Below are 22,267 nucleotides of genomic sequence, written 5' to 3'. Positions count from 1 at the left end.
GCATGGGGTGTTCAGCATTGGAGCTTGCTGGTCGTTGAGTGGGTTTGGGTCTTAGCATTGAGATGCAGGTCTCTGGGAGAGCTCTCGCCGATTGATATTATGTGGGGCCAGGATGACTCTGGTGGTCCAGTGTCCTGAACTCGGCTCTCCCACCTCAGACACTCAAGCCTGGCACCTGGCCGGAGCACCAAGATCCTGTCAGCCACATAACCAGGTGCATGGGGAGTTTCTTCCCTTTTGGGAAGTCTGAGGTCTTTTACCAGCCTTCAGTAGGTGTACTGTAGGAGTTTTTCCACATGTAGATGTATTTTTGATGTACTTGTGGGGAGGAAGGTGATCTCCATGTCATACTCCTTGTCATCTTGAAGGTCCTTCTCCAGTAATTACATTTTGAATATCCACTAGATACTGGATTGATGAGCTGTCACTCAGCAGGGTGAGGTGGTTCCTTAGAGTCATAATTAACAGGAATGAGAAGAGATGATGTGGATTCTTTCCAGTTCAAATATGTGTGTAAGTCCCCCAAATGAGGGCTGAAATAGCTCCTTTGGCACCTTTCACACGTGTAGCCTTCTGAGTTGAAAGGGAAACTGCATTTATTTCTCTTTTTATGACCAGCTTATCCAAAGCCTACATCTAGGTAAGGGGATGGGTAGAGAACTTTTTCTCTTTCAAATGTTCTGCATTCTGAGACACTGGCTTTAGGAATTTACGTAGAGCCATTCCTGATCTATTCCACCTTGGACTTCTTTTGCATATTCATTTTTAAATTTGTTTGATCCATTCTTAGAGGAGTGATTAGAATTAATATGCTAATATCAGGTCTGTGCCATTATAATATTTTGTCACTGTCTCTTAGGAACGATATATTTTGGATACCACTAAAAGGTGATAAATTAGAGATAGTTTATCAGTCTTATAGAGTAAGTCCTACCTAAAATGTCAACACTTCTACCCTGACTAGGATTTTAAAGGTCCTCAAGATGTGCATATTACGAACCTAGTAGGCATTTTAAGAAAAGATAAATCATGTTTCCCCCTTCTTTACCTGTCTGGCTTGCATTTGAGTCTATTTGTTTTAATTTACTTGCTTATAATATACATTGTTTTCTCAGTTAGGCAAGTGTAGGAATTTCAGGGTAGATTATACATTCATTTCTACCTATAAAGTTATTGTAAAGGTACATTTTGTTCTTATATATCTCAACATCTTCCTTTCTAGAAAATAATAGCATACTTGGAAGAGCTTTTTACATCAAGGATATTTTTTTAACATCTTTATTGGAGTATAAATGCTTTACAACGTTGTGTTACTTTCTGCTGAGTAACAGAGTGAATCAGCTATATGTATACATATATCCCTATATCCCCTCTCTCTTGTGTCTCCCTCCCACCCTCCCTATCCCACCCTTCTAGGTGGTCACAAAGCACCGAGCTGATCTCCCTCTGCTATGCATGTGCTTCCCACTGGCTATATTTTGTAGAGTATATATGTCCATGCCACTCTCACTTCGTCCCAGCTTACCCTTACCCCTCTCCATGTCCTCACGTCAATTCTCTATGTCTGTGTGTTTATTCCTGTCCTACCCTTAGGTTCTTCAGAACCTTTTTTTCTTTCAAATTCCATAAATATCTGTTAGCATATTTGTTTTTCTCTTTCTGACTTACTTCCCTCTGTATGACAGACTATAGGTCCATCCACCTCATTACAAATAACTCAATTTCGTTTCTTTTTATGGCTGAATATTATTCTATTGTATATATGTGCCACATCTTCTTTATCCGTTCATATGTTGATGGACATTTAGGTTGCTTCCATGTCCTGGCTATTGTAAATAGAGCTGCAGTGAACATTGTGGTACATGGCTCTTTCTGAATTACGGTTTTCTCAGGGTATATGACCAGTAGTGGGATTTCTTGGTCGTATGGTAGTTCTATTTTTAGATTTTTAAGGAACCTCCATATTGTTCTCCATAGTGGCTCTGTCAATTTACATTCTCACCAACAGTGCAAGAGGGTTGCCTTTACTCCACACCCTCTCCAGCATTTATTGTTTGTAGATTTTTTTGATGCTGGCCATTCTGATTGGTGTGAGGTGATACCTCATTGTAGTTTTGATTTGCATTTCTCTAATGATTAGTGATGTTGAGCATTCTTTCATGTGTTTGTTGGTAATCTGTACATCTTCCTTGGATAAATGTCTGTTTAGGTCTTCTGCCCATTTTTGGATTGAGTTCTTTGTTTTATTGATATTCAATTGCATGAGCTGCTTGTAAACTTTGGAGATTAATTCTTTGTCATTTTCTTCCTTTGCAAATATTTTCTCCCATTCTGAGGGTTGTCTTTTGGCCTCTTTATGGTTTCCTTTGCTGTGCAAAAGCTTTTATGTTTCATTAGGTCCCATTTGTTTATTTTTATTTCCATTTCTCTAGGAGGTGAGTCAAAAAGGATCTTGCTGTGATTTATGTCATAGAGTGTTCTGCCTATGTTTTCCTCTAAGAATTTTATAGTGTCTGGTCTTACATTTAGGGCTTTAATCCATTTCGACTTTATTTTTGTGTATGATGTTAGGAAGTGTTCTAATTTCATTCTTTTACATGTAGCTGTCTAGTTTTCCCAGCACCACTTATTGAAGAGGCTGTCTTTTTTCCATTTTATATTCTTGCCTCCTTTATCAAAGATAAGGTGACCATGTGTAGGTGGGTTTATCTCTGCGCTTTCTATCCTGGTCCTTTGACCTATATTTCTGTTTTTTGTGACAGTCCCATAGTGTCTTGATTACTCTAGCTTTGTAGTATAGTCTGAAGTCAGGGAGCCTGAATCCTCCAGCTCTGTGTTCCTTTCTCAAGATTGCTTTAGCTATTTGGGGTCTTTTGTGTTTCCATGCAAATTATGCAGTTTTTTTGTTTTTGTTTTGTGAAAAATGCCACTGGTAGTTTGATAGCAATTGCATTGAATCTGTAGATTGCTTTGGGTAGTAGAGTCATTTTCACAATGTTGATTCTTCCAATCCAAGAACATGGTGTATCTCTCCATCTATTTGTATCATCTTTAGTTTCTTTTATCACTGTCTTATAGTTTTCTGCATATAAGTCTTTTGTCTCTTAAGTAGCTTTATTCTCAGGTATTTTATTTGTTTTGTTGCAATGATAAATGGGAGTGTTTCCTTAATTTCTCTTTCAGATTTTTCATCATTAGTGTATAGATATGCAAGAGATTTCTGTGCATTAATTTTGTATCCTGCTACTTCACCAAATTCATTGATTAGCTCTAGTAGTTTTTTGTAGCATATTTAGGATTCTCTCTATATAGTGTCATGTCATCTGCTAACAGTGAAAGTTTTACTTCTTTTCTGATTTGGATTCCTTTTATTTCTTTTCTTCTCTTGTTTCTGTCACTAAAACTTCTGAAACTATGTTGAATAATAGTGTTGCGTGTGGGAAACCTTGTCTTCTTCCTCATCTTAGAGGAAATGGTTTCATTTTTTCACCATTGAGAACAATGTTGGCTGTGGGTTTTTCATATATGGCCTCTATTATATTGAGATACATTCCATGTATGCCTACTTTCTGGACGGTTTTTATCATGAATGGGTGTTGAATTTTGTCAAAAGCTTTTTCTGCATCTATTGAGATTATCATATGGTTCTTATCCTTCAGTTTGTTAATATGGTGTATCACATTGATTGATTTGCATATATTGAAGAATCCTTGCATCCCTTGGATAAACTCCACTTGATCACAGTGTATGATCCCTTTAATGTGCTGTTGGATTCTGTTTGCTAGTATTTTGTTGAGGATTTTTGCATCTATATTCATCAGTGATATTGACCTGTAGTTTTCTGTTTTTGTGCCATCTTTGTCTGGTTTTTTTATCAGGGTGATGGTGGCCTCGTGGAATGAGTTTGGGAGTATTCCTCCCTCTACTATATTTTGGAAGAGTTTGAGAAAGATACATGTTAGCTCTTCTCTGAATGTTTGCTAGAATTCACCTGTGAAGCCATCTGGTCCTTGGCTTTTGTTTCTTGGAAGATTCTTAATCACAGTTTCAATTTCAGTGCTTGTGTCTGGCTTATTTATATTTTCTATTTCTTCCTGGTTCAGTCTCAGAAGGTTGTGCTTTTCTAAGAATCTGTCCATTTCTTCCAGGTTGTCCATTTTATTGACATAGAGTTTCTTATAGTAATCTCTCCTGATCCTTTGTATTTCTGCAGTGTCAGTTTTTACTTCTCCTTCTTCATTTGTAATTCTGTTGATTTGAGTCTTCTCTCTTTTTTTCTTGATGAGGTTGGCTAATGGCTATCAATTTTGTTTATCTTCTCAAAGAGCCAGCTTTTAGTTTTATTGATCTTTGCTATTGTTTCCTTCATTTCTTTCATTTATTTCTGATCTGATTTTTATGTTTTCTTTCCTTCTGGTAACCTTGGGTTTTTTTGGTTCTTCTTTTTCTAATTGCTTTAGGTGTATGTTTAGGCTGTTCATTTGAGATATTTCTTGTTTCTTGAGGTAAGATTCTATTGCTATAATCTTCCCTCTTGGAACTGCTTTTGCTGCATCCCATAGGTTTTGGTTCGTTGTGTTTTCATTGTCATTTGTTTCTAGGTATTTTTTGATTTCCTCTGTGATTTCTTTAGTGATCTCTTTGTTAGTTAGTAGCGTACTGTTTATCCTCCATGTGTTTGTGTTTTTTATGTTTTTTTTACCTGTAATTGATATCTAGTTTCATAGCGTTGTGGTCAGGAAAGATACTTGATACAATTTCAATTTTCTTAAATTTACCAAGGCTTGATTTGTGACCCATGATATCATCTATCCTGGACAATGTTCCATGAGCACTTGAGAAGAAAGTGTATTCTCTTGTTTTTGTATGGAATGTCCTATAAGTTTCAATTAAGTTCATCTTTTTTTAATGTGTCATTTCAAGCTTGTGTTTTCTTATTTATTTTCATTTTGGACGATCTGTCCATTGGTGAAACTAGGGTGTTAAAGTGCCCTGTTATTATTGTGTAACTATTGATTTCCCCTTTTATGCCTGTTAGCATTTACCCTATGTATTGATGTACTCCTACATTGGCTGCATAAATATTTACAATTGTTATATCTTCTTCTTGGATTGATTCCTTGATCATTATGTGGTGTCCTTCTTGTCTGTTGTAATAGTGTTTATTTTAAAGTCTATTTTGTTGGATATGAGAATTACTGCTCTAGCTTTCTTTTATTTCCATTTGCATGGAATATCTTTTTCCATCTCTTCACTTTCAATCTGTATGTATCCCTAGGTCTGAGGTGGGTCTCTTCTGGACAGTATATATTCAGGTCCTGTTTTTGTATCCATTTAGCCAATCTGTGTATTTGGTTGGAGTATTGAATCCATTTACATTTAAAGTAATGATCAATGTGTATGCTCCTATTACCATTTTCTTAATTGCTTTGTATTTGTTATTGTAGGTCTTTTCCTTCCCTTGTGTCTCCTGTGTAGAGAAGTTCCTTTAGCATTTGTTGTGAAGCTGGTTGGGTGGTGCTGAATTCTCTTTGCATTTGCTTGTGTGTAAAGATTCTAATTTCTCTGTTGAATCTGAATGAGATCGTTGCTCATTAAGAGTAATCTTGGTTGTAGATTTTTCCGTTTTATCACTTTAAATGTGGCCTGCCGCTCCCATCTTGCTTACAGAGTTTCTGCTAAATATCAGCAGTTAACCTTATGGGGATTCCCTTTTATGTTATTTGTTGCTTTTCCCTTGCTGCTTTTAATATTTTTTCTTTGTATTTAAATTTTGATAGTTTGATTAATATGTGTCCTGGCGTGTTTCTCCTTGGATTTATCCTGTATGGGACTCTGTGCTTCCTGGACTTGATTGACTATTTCCATTCCCATATTAGGGAAATTTTCAACAATAATCACTTCAAATATTTTGTCAGTTTGTTTCTTTTTCTCTTCTTCTTCTCTTCTTCTTCTGGAATGTTGGTGTGTTTAATGTTGTCCCAGAAGTCTCTGAGACTGTCATGAATTCTTTTCATTATTTTTTCTTTATTCTTCTCTGCAGTAGTTATTTCCACTATTTCATCTTCCAGGTCAGTTATCCGTTCTTCTGCTTCAGTTAATTTGCTGTTGATTCCTTGTATAGAATTTTTTATTTCATTTATTGTGTGGTTCCTCATTGTTTGCTCTTTAGTTCTTCTAGGTTAAATGTTTCTTTTATTTTCTCCATTCTATTTTGAAGATTTTGGATCATTTTTACTATCATTACTCTGAATACTTTTTCAGGTAGACTGCCTATTTCCTCTTCATTTGTTTAGTCTAGTAGGTTTTTACCTTGCTCGTTCATCTGCTGCATATTTCTCTGTCTTCTCATTTTGTTTAACTTACTGTGTTTAGGGTCTCCTTTTCGCCAGCTGCAGGTTTGTAGTTCCTGTTGTTTTTGGTGTCTTCCCCCAGTCAGTAAGGTTGCTTCAGTGCATTGTGTAGGCTTCCTGGTGGAGTGTACTGGTGCCTGTGTTCTGATGGATGAGGCTGTATCTTCTCTTTCTTGTGGGCAGGACCACATCTGGTGTTGTGTTTTGGGTGTCTGTGACCTTATTATGATTTTATGCAGCCTCTCTGCTAATGGATTGTTTTGTGTTCCTGTCTTGCTGTTGTTTGTCATGGGGTGTCCATCACTGGACCTTGCTGGTTGTTGAATGGAGCTGGGTCTTAGCATTGAGTTAGAAGTCTCTGGGAGAGCTCTTGCCTATTGTTGCTCCATTGGGCCGGGTGGTCTCTGGTGGTCCAACGTCCTGAACTCGGCTCTCCTACTTCAGAGACTCAGGCCTGACACCCGGCCGGAGCACCAAGACCCAGTCAACCACATGTCTCAGAAGAAAAGGGAGAAAAAAAAAAGAAAGAAAAGATAAATAAAACAAAATAAAATAAAAAGTTATTAAAATAAAAAATATTAAAATTTAAAAAATTTTAAATGTAATTAAATAAGAAAAGAGTGCAACGAAACCAATAAACAAAGTCACCACTTATAACAAGTGCTGAAAGCTATACTAAGATAAACCTAAAATCAGAAATTAGTCAGTTACATACAGCAAAAACCCCAAGTCTACAGTTGCTCCCAAAGTCCAGTACCTCAATTTTGGGATGATTCATTGTCTATTCAGGTATTCCAGATATGCAAGGTACATCAAGTTGATTGTTGCTATTTAATCCACTGCTCCTGAAGCTGCCCAGAGAAATTTCCCTTTCTCTTCTTTGTTCGCAAATCTCCTGGGGTTCAGCTTTGGATTTGGTCCCATCTCTGCCTGTAGGTCCCCGTCTGGCATCTGGTCCTTGCCCAGACAGGAGGGCATTCAAAGAGTGGTTGATTAGGTTGCCTTGGGTCACTCAGTCTGTGGGGAGGGAGGGGTACGGAATGTGGGGTGAGCCTGCAGCGGCAGAGGCCAAGGTGACATTGCAACAGCCTGAGGCATGCCATGTGTTCTCCCGGGGAAGTTGTCCCTGGATCACGGAACGCTGGCAGTGGCATGCTGCCCAGGCTTCCGGGAGTTGAGGTGTGGATAGTGACCTGTGCTTGCACACAGGATTCTTGTTGGCTGCAGCAGCAGCCTTAGTGTTTCATGCCCGTCTCTGTTGTCCATGCTGATAGCCGTAGTCGTGCCCATCTCTGGAGCTCATTTATGCGATGCTCCAAATCCCCTCTCCTTGTGCACACTGAGTCAATGGTATCTTGCCTGTTAGGCAGGTCCATACTCTCTCCCAGACTCCCTGCCAGCTAGCTGTGTTGCACTAGCCCCCTTCAGGCTGTGTTCACGCAGCCAACCCCTGTCCTTTCCCTGGGATCTTAACTCCGAAGCCCAAGCCTCAGCTCCCAGTCCCCACCTGCCCCAATACATGAGCAGACAAGCCTCTCAGGCTGGTGAGTGCTGGTCGGCACTGATCCTCTGTGCGAGAATCTCTCTGCTTTGCTCTCTACACCCCTATTGCTGCATTCTCCTCTGTGGCTCCAAAGCTTCCCCCCGACCACCCTCGTCTCTGCCAGTGAAGGGGCTTCCCAGTGTGTGGAAACTTTCCTCCTTCACAGCTCCCTCCCAGAGGTGCAGGTCCCATCCCTTTTCTTTTGTCTCTGTTTTTTTCTTTTTTCTTTTGCCCTACCCTGGTAAGTGGGGAGTTTCTTGCCTTTTGGGAAGTCTGAGGTCTTCTGCTAGCATTCAGTAGATGTTCTGTAGGAGTTGTTCCACATGTAGATGTATTTTTCATGTATTTTTAGGGAGGATGGTGATCTCCATGTCTTACTCCTTCGCCGTCTTGAATGTCCTCCCATCAAGGATAAGTTTGTTCTTATTTCTGAGGAATGGATGATTCTAGATGATAAATAACAGACAGCTAATTCTTGAGTGATTGCTATTCTAACCTGTTGCTAGCAGGTAAAAATATGTAAAAAAATTGAGTTTAAAAAATTGAGTTTATTTTGTTTTAGATATGCAGTACCTACCCTCCTGAAATAGTGGTTCCTAAATCTGTTACATTGGGAACGGTGGTTGGAAGTTCGAAGTTCAGAAGTAAAGAATGTGTGCCTATGCTTTCCTACCTCTACAAAGAGAACAATGTGAGTTGAGCAAAGTTCTCTCATGAGAACTTTACTTGGTGCTAGAAGACCTGAGTTTAAGTCACACCACTGCCACTTACTAGCTATGTGACCTCAAGCAAGTTACTTCTCTGAACTTTGGTAGTTCTGAGAGTTTTTAAGTGTGTAATATGAGAGAAAAATATATGTGTACTTTGTAAATTTTAAAGTGTTGTGCAGATGTTAAGTGTCATTTGTAGTGCGTTCATTTATTTCTTTTCTTCTCTATGGGCTCCTGCTTGATGGCAAGTTGTTGAATAAAAGGGAACAGCTGTATGAAAGGATATTTGGGCACTGTGGCTTCCCATTAGAACACACATGTCCTTGATTCTTTCTCACTATTTTCATACAATTTAAGCTAGTAGGGGAATATTTCGCTTGACTCCTCTATTTGAGTCCCCTTCCATAGGAAGGGATAATAGTTCTTGCCTCTTGTGGTCTCTCTGAGATCTGGAATTAGACAGTCAAGTTCTCAGGTAGGCAACTATCAAGTGCTAAAAAGTACAGTCATACAAGTGGGTGTCTTTGTGTCAAACTATCAAAGTAAGCAGACTCTATAAAAAACACACCAAAGTGTAATGCAGTTCACTAACTAATTATTACCAGATGTATCTGCTAAATAGCTATGTTGTTTTCCTATTGAAATGGCTTGAAACAAACCAGCCCTCTGATTTGGCATTAACTCCTGAAACGAGTGAACCCTGTTCTCTTAAGAGACACTAGGTCTTTGAATTCTGCTGTCACTGTGAGCCTCTGGTTTATATGGATGATATTACTGGGACTATAAAAAGCAAGAAAGGTTCCGGTAAATACTAGCCTAATACATATTGAAAATACATAGAATTTTATTAAGGAAACACTCAGGGTGTGATTTTCTTGAAGTCTGGATTTGCCGAGACTGGGTTGGGAATCATAGCCATGTAGAAGAAAAAAAGACTATCTGAGCAACAGTTTGTGGTAATACAGCCCACATGCTAGAGTGGGGATGGAGGCAGGAGGCTGAGCCTAATGTCAGTGGAATGCCTGGGCTTCAGAGCTACATTTCTTTTTACTTCACTATCCTGAGTTGTCTCATCCTCTTCTTCTACTCACTGAATATGGGATCAAGGAGGATTTTTGACCACCTGTACATTGGACCACTAAACTGATATATTTTTTCCTTACAGCCTGCCATTTACCACTGTAGCCAGCCTCTGTCTGGATTTTATACTCATTGCATAGATGATGAGCTCCTGCTAGAGGTTATTAGCCAGACGAACCCAGAGAGCCAGTTTATGTATGTTGTAGACACAAGACCAAAAGTATCTATGTATCAATGACCTCTCTAATACCCCTACTTTACTCATGTTATAATTCCCTTCCCCACATGTTGAGTTTTGCAGTGTTAATGGGAAAGTTAGGTTTGTGTATATGGGCTTATTATGTCATAACTGTGTAAAATCATTTGAGTAAGCCATTTGGAACTCCTTTTATCATAGCTGTCACTGTCAAGCAAGACTATGAGAAGGTACTTTGAACAACTTAGTCTTGCCACTGCCTGTGAATGTCACAGAGAGGAGGGTCCTCAGATCAACCTAAACTCTCTGCATTAATTCCTTGACCCTCAACATTTTGTCTAGCTTTAATAAGGAATCGTAGAGGAATTAATTGTGCCCCACAAGGCAAGTAAAGGACAGATTTCCTTTTTTGAAAGGCTGTTCTTTTCACAAACAGCCCCAGAAAGAAATAATTTTGCTTATACTTTGATATGTTGACTGTGGATGATTAGGAGGTTTCATTGCTAACTAGGGATTGCTAAGTAAGTGATTTATATTCTAAGCCTAAGCCAGGTGGTTGTGACTTCAGAGTTAAGCAATTGGTTGTGCTTGAAACCAGATAGTGGTCTTAGACAGATGTCTGCCCATTTTGGGGATCTCTCACTGACTGTTCTGCAGGGCTACCTATAACTGACTGGGCTCAATAGAAAAAATAATTTCCCTTTCTGCTCAGGTACCATCCTTCAGTTTCTCAGAACTTTGCTGTCTTGCTTCAACTATAACTGTGTTTGACATTCTGGGATTAGAAAGAGTTTAATCAAATCTATGTCTTCCATCGTATTAGTCTTAAAATGATAAAGAGAAGTACCAAGCTTTTGAAAAACTAAAGGATTGATGCCCTTTGGCCAAATGAAAGACCAAAAAGTCCTTTTTAATAGGTCCCTTTTTCCTCTCTCAGAGAGCCTAGAAATATCTAGCAACACTCCTCTTCTGGATGGCTAGATATATACTTTTAGTAGAAACTGTATTGTAGTGACAAAGTTACATTCTTAGGAGTCAGTCAAATCTGGGGTCAGATCCTGCCTTCAGCTTTTATCCATATGATCCTGGTTGAAATTGGTTTACCTCTCTGAACTTGTTTCCTTATGGGAATAATAATAGTACCTATCTTTAGGAGCTGTCATGAGGATTAAATGAGATAATATAAGTGAAGGATCTAGCACAGTGTCTGGCACATACATACTAGGGGCTCAGTAAATATTATATGTTCTTTCCTACTTGAACATTAGGCTACTAATATGTAGCAGTTTCTCAAATATGCCAGTCCTATTCCCAAAGAGTGTATACTGGTATGATGTAGCTAGCTATCTGTAGTAGCTGGCCTTTCTACTGCTGCCCAGACCTGGGTAGGGACTGCCGTAATTATTGTTTCATTTGCTGAAGCATCCATCAGTCATAACAGACTTTTTTGTTACTAGGTTGCTGTTGCTTACATCTCCTCAGGTGTCCCATTGATTTGTCATTAATTTAATGAAAGCTCAGTGACATTCTTTGTGTGATAAGAGATCAAAATTACCATCATGTTTCTCCCTTTAACAAATATCCTGCATGCTAAATAGAATATGTTGACATGTAGATTTTTCTTCCCTGCATGTGTTAATGTGAATAGTTTGTGCTTTTGAGGTTTTTAATGGCATTCTTTTTTTATTAATGCAAAAATGACACCCTATCCATATACATTCTCCTCCTACCTTCTGAAATGCACAATAATGGGAGATTAGAAAATAGGCCCAGACAACAGAAAATTATTTAATTATTAAGATGGTTATAATCATATAAGATATCTTGGCTGCTTTCTAGTTTTTTTATATACAAATTTATTTATTTTATTTATTTTTTGCTGTGTTGGGTCTTCATCGCTGTGCACGGGCTTTCTCTAGTTGCAGCGAGTGGGAGCTACTCTTCATTGCGGTGCGCGGGCTTCTCATTGCGGTGGCTTCTCTTGTTGTGGAACACGGGCACTAGGCACGCAGGCTTCAGTAGTTGCAGCATGCCAGCTCAGTAGTTGTGGCGCACGGGCTTAGTTGCTCCGTGGCATGTGGGATCTTCCCAGACCAGGGATTGAACCCGTGTCCCCTGTATTGGCAGGTGGATTCTCAACCCACTGTGCCACCAGGGAAGCCCCTTTCTAGTTTTTGGATTAATATCTCCTCTCTGCAAGTCTCATTTACTCACTACCCCATCCAACATTCTTCATATGACCTAGAAGTATTCTGATTACCACAAGCTGAATATAGTGTTAAAACAACTCTTGGTATCTCCATTTCAATTTTATCAGTGAATGAAAGTCCTTTATCTTACGCAGTCATGTTCTAGACATTTTTCTAGAGTAGCTGTTTATAATTAATTGGCCCTGAAGTTCTTAGACTTCTTTCTAGAGCTTCTCAGTAATAAGGATTTTTGAATTTTCACATGTTTCTCAGTATAAAGCCCATTTGTTTGTGATAGGAAGCTCAAAATTATAATTTTAGTTCTTCGGATCAGATATCCTCATAGCTCCCATATCCTTCAATCAATCTCTTAAGCAGAGTTTTAATAATAAAATAAAAACACCAAATCTCCTTCTCTTTCCCTATACTACTGTTACTTAAGATACCTGATCTAAATGCCAGTGAGATTCTCTTCATCCCAGAATGTGCCCTATGTGATCTAACTTCTTTTTAAATGGGTAAGATTTAAAACTGTTTAGAATGAAGCATTGAGATTGATGAACCATGTTCTTTTATCATCTGCCCCATCTGTTCTGTTATGTCCTCTATATTGCAGTTAAATGCCATGGCCAACCGAGCAGCTGGGAAGGGTTATGAAAATGAAGGCAACTATGCCAACATTCGCTTCAGGTTCATAGGCATTGAGAACATCCATGTGATGCGGAGCAGCCTGCAGAAACTCTTGGAAGGTACAGGGATTTCACCTGGGCTAGACCAGAGGCTATATAGCTTGCATAATTACGTAAGCAAAAAGTATGCCTGATTTTGTGGTGAAACATAAAAGCAACCAGGTGAGCAGAATTAACAGGTGATAAGATTTTTGACTATAGTATAAATCCAGTTTGCATAGGTAGTACTGAATTATAGCAGTGTTGGTCTGACAGAGGAACTACAATGTTTAGTTTTCATAACTCTGTGGAGTTCATCTGGGTTTAGTGGCTATGGAAATAATTTCTCTCTATAGAATTACAGAGACTGCTGTATAGGGGTGGGTAGGTCAACATAAATATAAATGAACTGGGATTTATTTCATCTTCCTCATTTAATCTGCTGTAAGGGGTCAGTCCAATTTCATCACTGTGCTGATGAAGGGGGCGAATTTAGACTTCAAAGGAATAAAGCTGCTATCAGACAATTTGGGTCATCTGTCATCACAGCAATGTAATTGGGATCAGAATGCGGGCAAGGTGAGATCAGGGCTTTACAGGACTCTTGAGTCTAGAACATTTCTCCCAAAGCCACTACCCAGGATTCCATGATGTGGTATGTCATCTCAGGCACACATAGGGAAAACCTGCCCTCATTAAGTGAACTCCCCCTTCTTCCTCTCTTTTCTTCAATTGTTCACTTATGCTGTCTGCCAGGACCTCTCCCTTACACAACCCTTATCAGATCCTGTCTTCTCAGTCTGCAGCCCTTTTTGGATATTAATGTTCCTCTTCCTTGGGTCTCTTCCTCCTTTCTTTTTTGTCCCAGAATATTCTATAGTAGGAGTGTAAGAGGACATTTTGCAGATTTTTTGAGGCAAAAGATTGCTGTCTGCTGGATAACCAGTGCAAAATGCATGAAAATTAACTGATGGTTTTTTCAACCTGTTGAGACAGCACAGGGCTGCAAGGGAGTAAGTGGGGATGTGGAAGCAGAGACAGATGTTAAGGGTCTACAAAGTTAGGCTCAGTAGGAGGAGTTAAGATGGGAATCAAATGTGTTTTCTAATCAGAGGAGATGTGAGTATTTTCCTGTGGATGCTGACTCAGTCTTCTGGCTCTGTTCTTCAGAGATCTCTGTGGGCTTGGGGTGGGTTCTACAAGTCAAGAAAGCAGAGACCCGAGCTAGGAGATATGGTAAGCTCTAGCCCTAGTCCTGTCCCTGATTCACTTTGCGGTTTCCAACTAATCATTTAACCTTTCTGTGCCTCAGCTTCCTCATTTACAAAATGGTGAACCATTTTGTCCCCTTTCTTGGTGAATAAACTGAGGTAATTGTGAATTTCAATCTCTGCTTCCTTTTCTACCTTAGTTTGTGAATTGAAAACTCCAACAATGAGTGAATTTCTTAGCAGCCTGGAGAGCTCAGGGTGGTTGAGACACATTAAAGCTATTATGGATGCTGGAATTTTCATTGCAAAGGTAATAATCAGGACTTTTAAGAACTTGCACTGACTTTATTATGGGATCTCTTGAGGTAGCAGTGTATTCATGGTGGAAAGAATATTGAAAAACAACCTGGTTTCTAGATTCAGGTCAGCCACTAATTTACTGCGTGCCCTTGGAAAATCTCTTCCCTTCTGTGGGCCTCAGTTTCTCTGTCTGTAAAACAAGGTGGTTCTACTAGAATCTAATGGTATAAGTTTTGGGGGACCCACTGAACTCTTTGAGAATATGATTGACTTTCTGCCCCTAGAAAAAATGTACATATGGCTATACATACAGAAAATAGACCTTAATTTCAGGGGGTACACAGACCCCAGATCTCAAGTTAAAAACTCTTAGATAATCTCTCATGGTCCTTTCAGCTCAAATATTCTCATAGTCTTTCCAGCTCAAATACTCTGATGTATTTTTGTGTTGATTCTAAGGTATCAAGTGGAAGTAAGACTGGTTGTAAAATAAATGCAGAGCTTGTGTTTCTATGGGTTTTCAGAGCTCTGAGTATAAAGCAGACTTTTCTGACTTCTTTGTCTAGGTATGCCTCTGAATGCAGTCTAAGTAGGCTTCATCACTCATTTATGCTGACTCACTTATTTTCTGACCTTCAGAACCCTGGCTTCTGTATCATTTGTTAGGTGATATTTAAAAAAAAAAGAAGAAATTTGGAGTGTACATTTTCTCATTTTGAAGTTTTGTTTATACATTCTTACATGAGAACTTGCTCTTTTCACCACACCCCTATTATTTGGTAGAAGTAAAGAAAAGGAGAGAATCACTCTTCACCTCTCTGCTGTCATTTTTTCAGTTGAAGATAATGAGATTTATAGCTTCTGGCTTAAAAGGTTTTTAGAGAGTGTGTGTAATTAACTGTCTTAAATATCCAGCCCTATTGTTTTACAATTTCCTAGTCCTGTTGCCTACATTTTTCACTGTAATTTATTATTAGTGCTTACTATGTGACCCCCTTGGTCATTTCAAGCCCACTGTTCTAGCCATTCTTTATACTGTTCCTTTTTCGCATGCCCTATACCCATAAATTTCTATTTCCTTTCTGAAACTGACTTTATTAGACCAAAGAGAGTGAGAATGGAGAAGAGGGATAGATTTGATAGACCATACAACCTCATAAATATTGGTTGAATTAAAATGAGTGGATGAAAAAGATAGACTTGTGATTGCACGATTATCCTGTGCTTCCCATCTCCATCAGTACCTATCCAGTATCCCAAGCTTGAAAACTCAAGTAAGCCTTGAATTCTTTCTCTTCCCCTCCATCTGGCAATTGCCTCATCCTGTCAGTTTTCCTCAAAAGTGTTTCTCAAATATCTGTTCTTCCCCACCTCTGCCTTAAGTACTATAATAACTTCCTGACTGGTTTACTTGTCTTTAGTAGTTGCTCCCCCCAGTATGGCCACCAGATTGCTTCTAAAGCCATCTTTCTTGAGCACATATGATAATGTCACTTTAAACTCAAAATACTCCAATGGTTCCCCATTGCCCATAAGACCCTGGTAATTAGTGAGATTCTTGTTTCTCCCAAAAACACTATAGTATCCCTCCCTCTCTCGTTTTGTCTCTCATTATCTTTATTTAATTTATTTTTTTCTCATTACAAAAGTTATACATGTACGTTATCTAAGAAGTATACATTTCAGAAATATATAATGTAAAATGTAAATATTCCCTGTAGTTTGCCCCACAACACACACTATTAATAGTTTAATGTATGCTGCTAGATCAGCACTATTTGAACTTTCTGTGATGATGGAAAGGTTCTGGATCTGTACTAATACAATAGCCACTAGCCACATGTGGCAGTTGTGCATTTGAAATGTGGCTAGTGAGAGTGAGGAACTGAATTTTTAATTTTATTTAGTTTTGATCAATTTAAATTTAAATAGCCACTTGTGGCTAGTGACTACCATATTGGACAGTACAGGTCTAGAATTTTTCAACATATATATAACTACATATATTATTACTAATTTGTAAAAATGAGATTGTATTGTGCATATTTTTCTGCAACTAACTTTTTATACTTAATGTATGGTGAACGTTTTCCAGGTCAGTTCAGTCAGTGTGACCTCATTCTTTTCAGTGACTGTATAATATTCAATTAAGTGAATTTATCATGGTCCCTGTTCATGGGCAATTCAGTTATTCACATTTTTCACAAATGCAGACATTGTTGCATCAAATATCCTTGAACATATATCTTTATATGTGTGAGCATTCTTAAAAGTGGATTTTCAGTTGAAGAGTATGAATATTTCAGACTTTACTAGATGTGGCCAAATTGCCCTTCAAATAGGATGCACCAGTTTCCATTCCCACCAACAATGCCTCTTTCTCCACATAGCCAGCAATGGTTATCATCAATCTTTTTAATCTTTGCCAATTTGATAGGTTATGCATTTTATGTCATGTTTTAATTTGCATTTCTTTAATCATTAGTGAAATTGAGCATCTTTTCCTGTCCACCAGTGACTTTTCACTCCATTTGGAGTCCTAAGGAAAGAGTATAGTCGCTACTATTAGGCCTCTGATATTATCTGAGGTATCTGGTTAACTGAGGGGTTTAAAAGGTTGAGAAACTTTTTTCCAGATCTCTCTGACTCTTGTCTTACTCGCAACCTATATATCCTTCTAGGAATATCATTTCTCTTTTACCTTCTACTACAAAAGTTACTCATTTTCCCACACCCCATGAACTGCACGGTCCATGACAGGTTCAATACTCCCCTTGCTCCTTACAAAACTCCTTCCTCCTTTTAGGTCTATTGCATTTAGCTATACCACTCTGTACCTCTCCTAATGACTCTTCTTTCTCCATTAAGGACTTTGGAAACCACTTTAGGTAGGTAGTTTCCTCTCCATCCTGATTCTTCCTCTCAATCCCAGGAGATTTGAATGTCCATGTACAACCTATAAAACACTCTGCACTGATAGTTCTTTGAGCTTTTGTACTCCAGTTCTTACACTCTTACTCCAGCTAACCTGGTTCTTCTATCCCATGGAGACCTCTACACTTTTAACTCCACTTTTTCCACCTTTTCCTACCTTCTTTCGTATCAAGCCAAAACCTAGTGGTGTAGCACCTCATCTATTCCACCTTGCCTCTTTATCCTTCCACTCTACCCGCCCTGTTAATCCCATTCATTCTCTACTTTCTCTGCTCTTATGCCCTGACAACTAAACATTGCCACAAAGAAATAAATCCCATAGCCATGTTACTTGGTATAATTACAGGTTTATGATCTATAATATTGACTGTAGTCCTATAGCCTTAGGACCACTTAACAGTCATTTTATGTGTCCCTGGTTGGTTCCCAGCCCTGTTCCACCAAGCAGATATTCCTAATTTGTATTTTACTTTCAAGCTGTCTACACCACTGTTACTCCCCTCTCAGTAAACACATATTCAGACATGTCTCCTTCTTCATAGAAAAATAAAGGTAATCTCTCATCTTCCCACTACTATTCTTACCAACTTTTTTTTGCTCCTTTCTTGCTATCTCAGAGGAAACGGTGCCTCATCTTCTGTGTAAGACTAATCCCTTTACCTGTATTCTTAATCCCATCCCCTCCTTCAAGGAACCTCTTTCCCCTACATTTTCAAACTTTTCCTTTCACTGGCTTCATCCCTCAGAAATACGCTCAATACTTTCTTATTCCTAAGAAAAAGAACTTTTCTTATTCTCTTCTAGTTACTGTTCTCTTTCCTCTTGCTTAGAGCTTTCTCGAAAGTAATTGGCCTTCCCTATACGCACTTCCTCACCTCCCTTCACTCTTCAGTTCACTGTGATCCAGTTTACATACCATTACTACTGTTCTTGCTGAGGTCACTAATGACCCCTAACTTGTCGATCTCAGGTCACTCTTTAATCTTTATTCTATTTTGACCACTCTGCTGCATTTGACATTGTTATCCCCTTTCTCTTTGAACCATTTTTGTAGTTCTGGCCTTAATCCCACTGCTACTTCCTGGTTCTCTTTCTACCTTTCAGCCTTCTTTTTCACAAGCTGACTCCTGTAATAGCCCCCCCTTCCTCTACTTTCCCTTTAAACGTTACTACTTTTTAAGGTCTTTCCTTTTCTCACTTTGGTCTCTGCCTGGACAGCACCAGCCATGCACAGTTTCCACTATCATCTGTATTCATATAGTGGTCAAATCTATACTCTGGCTCAGATTCCTCCTTCTCCTGAACTCCAGACCCACATATGCAGCTGTCCACTGGATGCTCCATTAGATGTCCCTCAACTACCTCAGAATCTCCATGGCCCCAAATGAAATCTTATCTACTCCCAACACCAACTAAAACTTGTTTCTTCTTCTATGTTCACTGTTTAGGATAATGGTACTGTAATCCACCTAGTTACTAAGTGACACATTTAAGAGTCATCTTTGACTTTTCTTTCTCCTTCATTCCACATCCATTCTCTTACTATGTCCTGTTGAATCTTCATTCTTAACATCCCTCTTCTCCTTTTCAGCCCCACTGCTACTGCATTAATTCAGGTCCTTGTTGCATTTCACAATTTTAGTAACTCTTTGACTAGTCTTCCTAAATCCAAATTTATGTCCTCTATTCTCCTACTGTCACCACAGTGAGTACATCTGATCATGGCACTCCTCTGCTTTTAACACTCCAGTGACTCTCTGCTGCCACCAGATAAAATGCACACTTGTCAGTCTGACCCTTGCCCTCCTGGCCAGACCTGTCTCTCCTCACTCCCTCACTCCCAGCCTAGCCTCAACCACCAAGCTAGTTAAGAATTCCTCACCTATGCCTCACATCCTTGCCTTTGTACATGTTGTTATATTATGCCCCTTGCCTGGAATGTCCTTTCCTCCTGGTCCATCTGACAAATGCCTACTCATCTGACAAGACCCACTTTAGTTGTCTCCTCTTCTTTAGCTATTGTGTGCCTTTGTTGTACCTGGTATAAACTTTTATTGTTTTGGTTATCATTGGTTTGTAGTCATTCATTTAAATGTTTGTCTTTTTTGTGTACCTAGTGCACACAACAGTGCATCTTGTATAGTCACTCAGTAATTATTGGCTAGGTGAGTAGATGAATGAATGAGTGAATAAATTTCCTTCTCCTTCCTCACCTGAGAAAATCCTACATTTTCTTCAAGGCTCAAGCTTCCCTGGCTCCTGCAAAAGGATATAGTTACTACACATTACCCTATAACAGCAGTTTTTGCACTGCATTGTATTTATTTATTTACCTTTGGTCACCCTGACTAGTTTGCTCTTTGAAGTCAGAAACTGAGTCTCATCTTTGTATCTCTAATACTTAGCACATACCTGGCACAGAGGTATACATAATGAAGTGTTAGAATGAATAAGTGAATGCTCAATATCTACCATTGCCAAAATTGCACAGGTTGAGTAAATGCCCATATTTTTACATAGTTCTGATTGTACAGAAACTGACCTAAGACAGGAAAACCTCTCCATCTTAAGTTGGAAGGATTTATATTAGTAAGGCTAAATGGATAAAGCTTCCAGAGGAAATTATTGTCAGGTCTGGGACTAGAATGCAGAACAGTCCTGTCTGTTTTTGAGCATGAATTCTTCCTCTTGCCCACTTCTCTCTCTGAGAATTGATCCATGTCTTTTTCAGAAGTTTTATGAATGTAGACCTCCTTCAGTTTTTCTTTTTACCCTGTATCATGTGTTGACTTTGATTTTCTTTTCCTTATTAGGTAAGCTCACCTTCTGTTACACTCCTTTATTTTCTTTTTTTTAAAAATATTTTATTTATTTGGCCATGTTGGGTCTTAGTTTTGGCACGCAGGATCTTTGGTGCTGCATGCAGGATCTTTCATTGCTGCATGTGGTCTCTTGTTGATGCACACGGGCTTCTGTAGTTGCAGCGTGTGGGCTACTCTCTAGTTGTGGTGCACGGGCTCCAGAGTGGGCGGGATCAGTAGTTGTGGTACACAGGCTTAGGTGCCGCATGCCATGTGGTATCTTCGTTCCCCGACGATGGATCAAACCCACGTCCCCTGCATTAGAAGGCAGATTCTTATTATTCTTCTTCTTATATCTTTATTGGAGTATAATTGCTTTACAATGGTGTGTTAGTTTCTGCTTTATAACAAAGTGAATCAGTTACACACATATATATGTTCCCATATCTCTTAACTCTAGCGTCTCTCTCCCTCCCTCCCACCCTCCCTATCCCACCCTTCCAAGCTGTCACAAAGCACCGAGCTGATCTCCCTCTGCTATGCGGCTGCTTTCCACTAGCTATCTACCCTACGTTTGGTAGTGTATATGTGTCCATGCCTCTCTCTCGCTTTGTCACAGCTTACCCTTCCCCCTCCCCATATCCTCAAGTTTATTCTCTAGTAGGTCTGTGTCTTTATTCCTGTCTTACCCTTAGGTTCTTCATGATATTTATTTCTTAAATTCTATATATATGTGTTAGCATACGGTATTTGTCTTTCTCTCTCTGACTTACTTCACTCTGTATGACAGACTCTAGGTCTATCCACCTAAATACAAATAGCTCAATTTTGCTTCTTTTTATGGCTGAGTAATATTCCATCGTATATATGTGCCACATCTTCTTTATCCATTCATCCGATAATGGGCTCTTAGGTTGTTTCCACGTCTGGGCTATTGTAAATAGAGCTGCAATGAACATTTTGGTACATGACTCTTTTTGAATTTTGGTTTTCTCAGGGTATATGCCCAGTAGTGGGATTGCTGGGTCATATGGTAGTTCTATTTGTAGTTTTTTAAGGAACCTCCATACTGTTCTCCATAGTGGCTGAACCAATTCACATTCCCACCAGCAGTGGAAGAGGGTTCCCTTTTCTCCACACCCTCTCCAGCATTTATTGTTTCTAGATTTTTTGATGATGGCCATTCTGACTGGTGTGAGATGATATCTCATTGTAGTTTTGATTTGCATTTCTCTAATGATTAACGATGTTGAGCATTCTTTCATGTGTTTGTTGGCAGTCTGTATATCTTCTTTGGAGAAATGTCTATTTAGGTCTTCTGCCCATTTTTGGATTGGGTTGTTTGTTTTTTTGTTATTGAGCTGCATGAGCTGCTTGTAAATTTTGGAGATTAATCCTTTGTCAGTTGCTTCATTGGCAAATATTTTCTCCCATTCTAAGCGCTGTCTTCTGGTCTTGTTTATGGTCCCCTTTGCTGTGCAAAAGCTTTGAAGTTTCATTAGGTCAAATTGTTTATTTTTGTTTTTATTTCCATTACTCTAGAAGGTGGGTCAGAAAGGATCTTGCTGTGATTTATGTCATAGAGTGTTCTGCCTATGTTTTCCTCTAAGAGTTTGACAGTTTCTAGTCTTACATTTAGGTCTTTAATCCATTTTGAGCTTATTTTTGTGTATGATGTGAGGGAGTGATCTAATCTCATACTTTTACATGTAGCTGTCCATTTTTCCCAGCACCACTTATTGAAGAGGCTTTTCTTTCTCCACTGTACATTCCTGCCTCCTTTATCAAAGATAAGGTGTCCATATGTGCGTGGGTTTATCTCTGGGCTTTCTATCCCGTTCCATTGATCTATCTTCTGTTTTTGTGCCAGTACCATACTATCTTGATTACTATAGCTTTGTAGTATAGACTGAAGTCAGGGAGCCTGATTCCTCCAGCTCCGTTTTTCGTTCTCAAGATTGCTTTGGCTATTCGGGGTCTCTTGTGTTTCCATACAAATTGCGAAATTTTTTGTTCTAGTGCTGTGAAAAATGCCAGTGGTAGTTTGATAGCGATTGCATTGAATCTATAGATTGCTATGGGTAGTAGAGTCATTTTCACAATGTTGATTCATCCAATCCAAAAACATGGTATATCTCTCCATCTATTTGGATCATCTTTAATTTCTTTCATCAGTGTCTTATAATTTTCTGCATACCGGTGTTTTGTCTCCTTAGGTAGTTTTCTTCCTAGATATATTACTATTTTTGTTGCAATGGTAAATGGGAGTGTTTTCTTGATTT

At 38.9% G+C, this 22,267-nt stretch overlaps 1 protein-coding gene across 1 annotated transcript in view; it reads left to right on the top strand.

Moving 5' to 3' along the window:
* MTMR8 (myotubularin related protein 8) overlaps positions 1–22,267 on the top strand; it is a gene marked incomplete at both ends in the record, with an annotated part of 174,262 nt that overhangs the window by 25,079 nt on the left and 126,916 nt on the right. Inside the window, 4 exons of the mRNA XM_082865100.1 lie at positions 8,459–8,587; positions 9,772–9,906; positions 12,688–12,820; positions 14,151–14,260. Coding sequence (XP_082721226.1) covers positions 8,459–8,587; positions 9,772–9,906; positions 12,688–12,820; positions 14,151–14,260 — 507 coding nt within the window. The remainder of the gene's footprint in view (positions 1–8,458; positions 8,588–9,771; positions 9,907–12,687; positions 12,821–14,150; positions 14,261–22,267) is intronic.

This window comes from Leucopleurus acutus (genome assembly GCF_964270905.1).
Source record: "Leucopleurus acutus genome assembly, chromosome: X".
NCBI classification, from domain to species: Eukaryota; Metazoa; Chordata; class Mammalia; order Artiodactyla; family Delphinidae; genus Leucopleurus; species Leucopleurus acutus.
The sequence above is the reverse complement of the archived record's forward strand: the minus strand, read 5'-3'. Positions and strand labels throughout refer to the sequence as shown.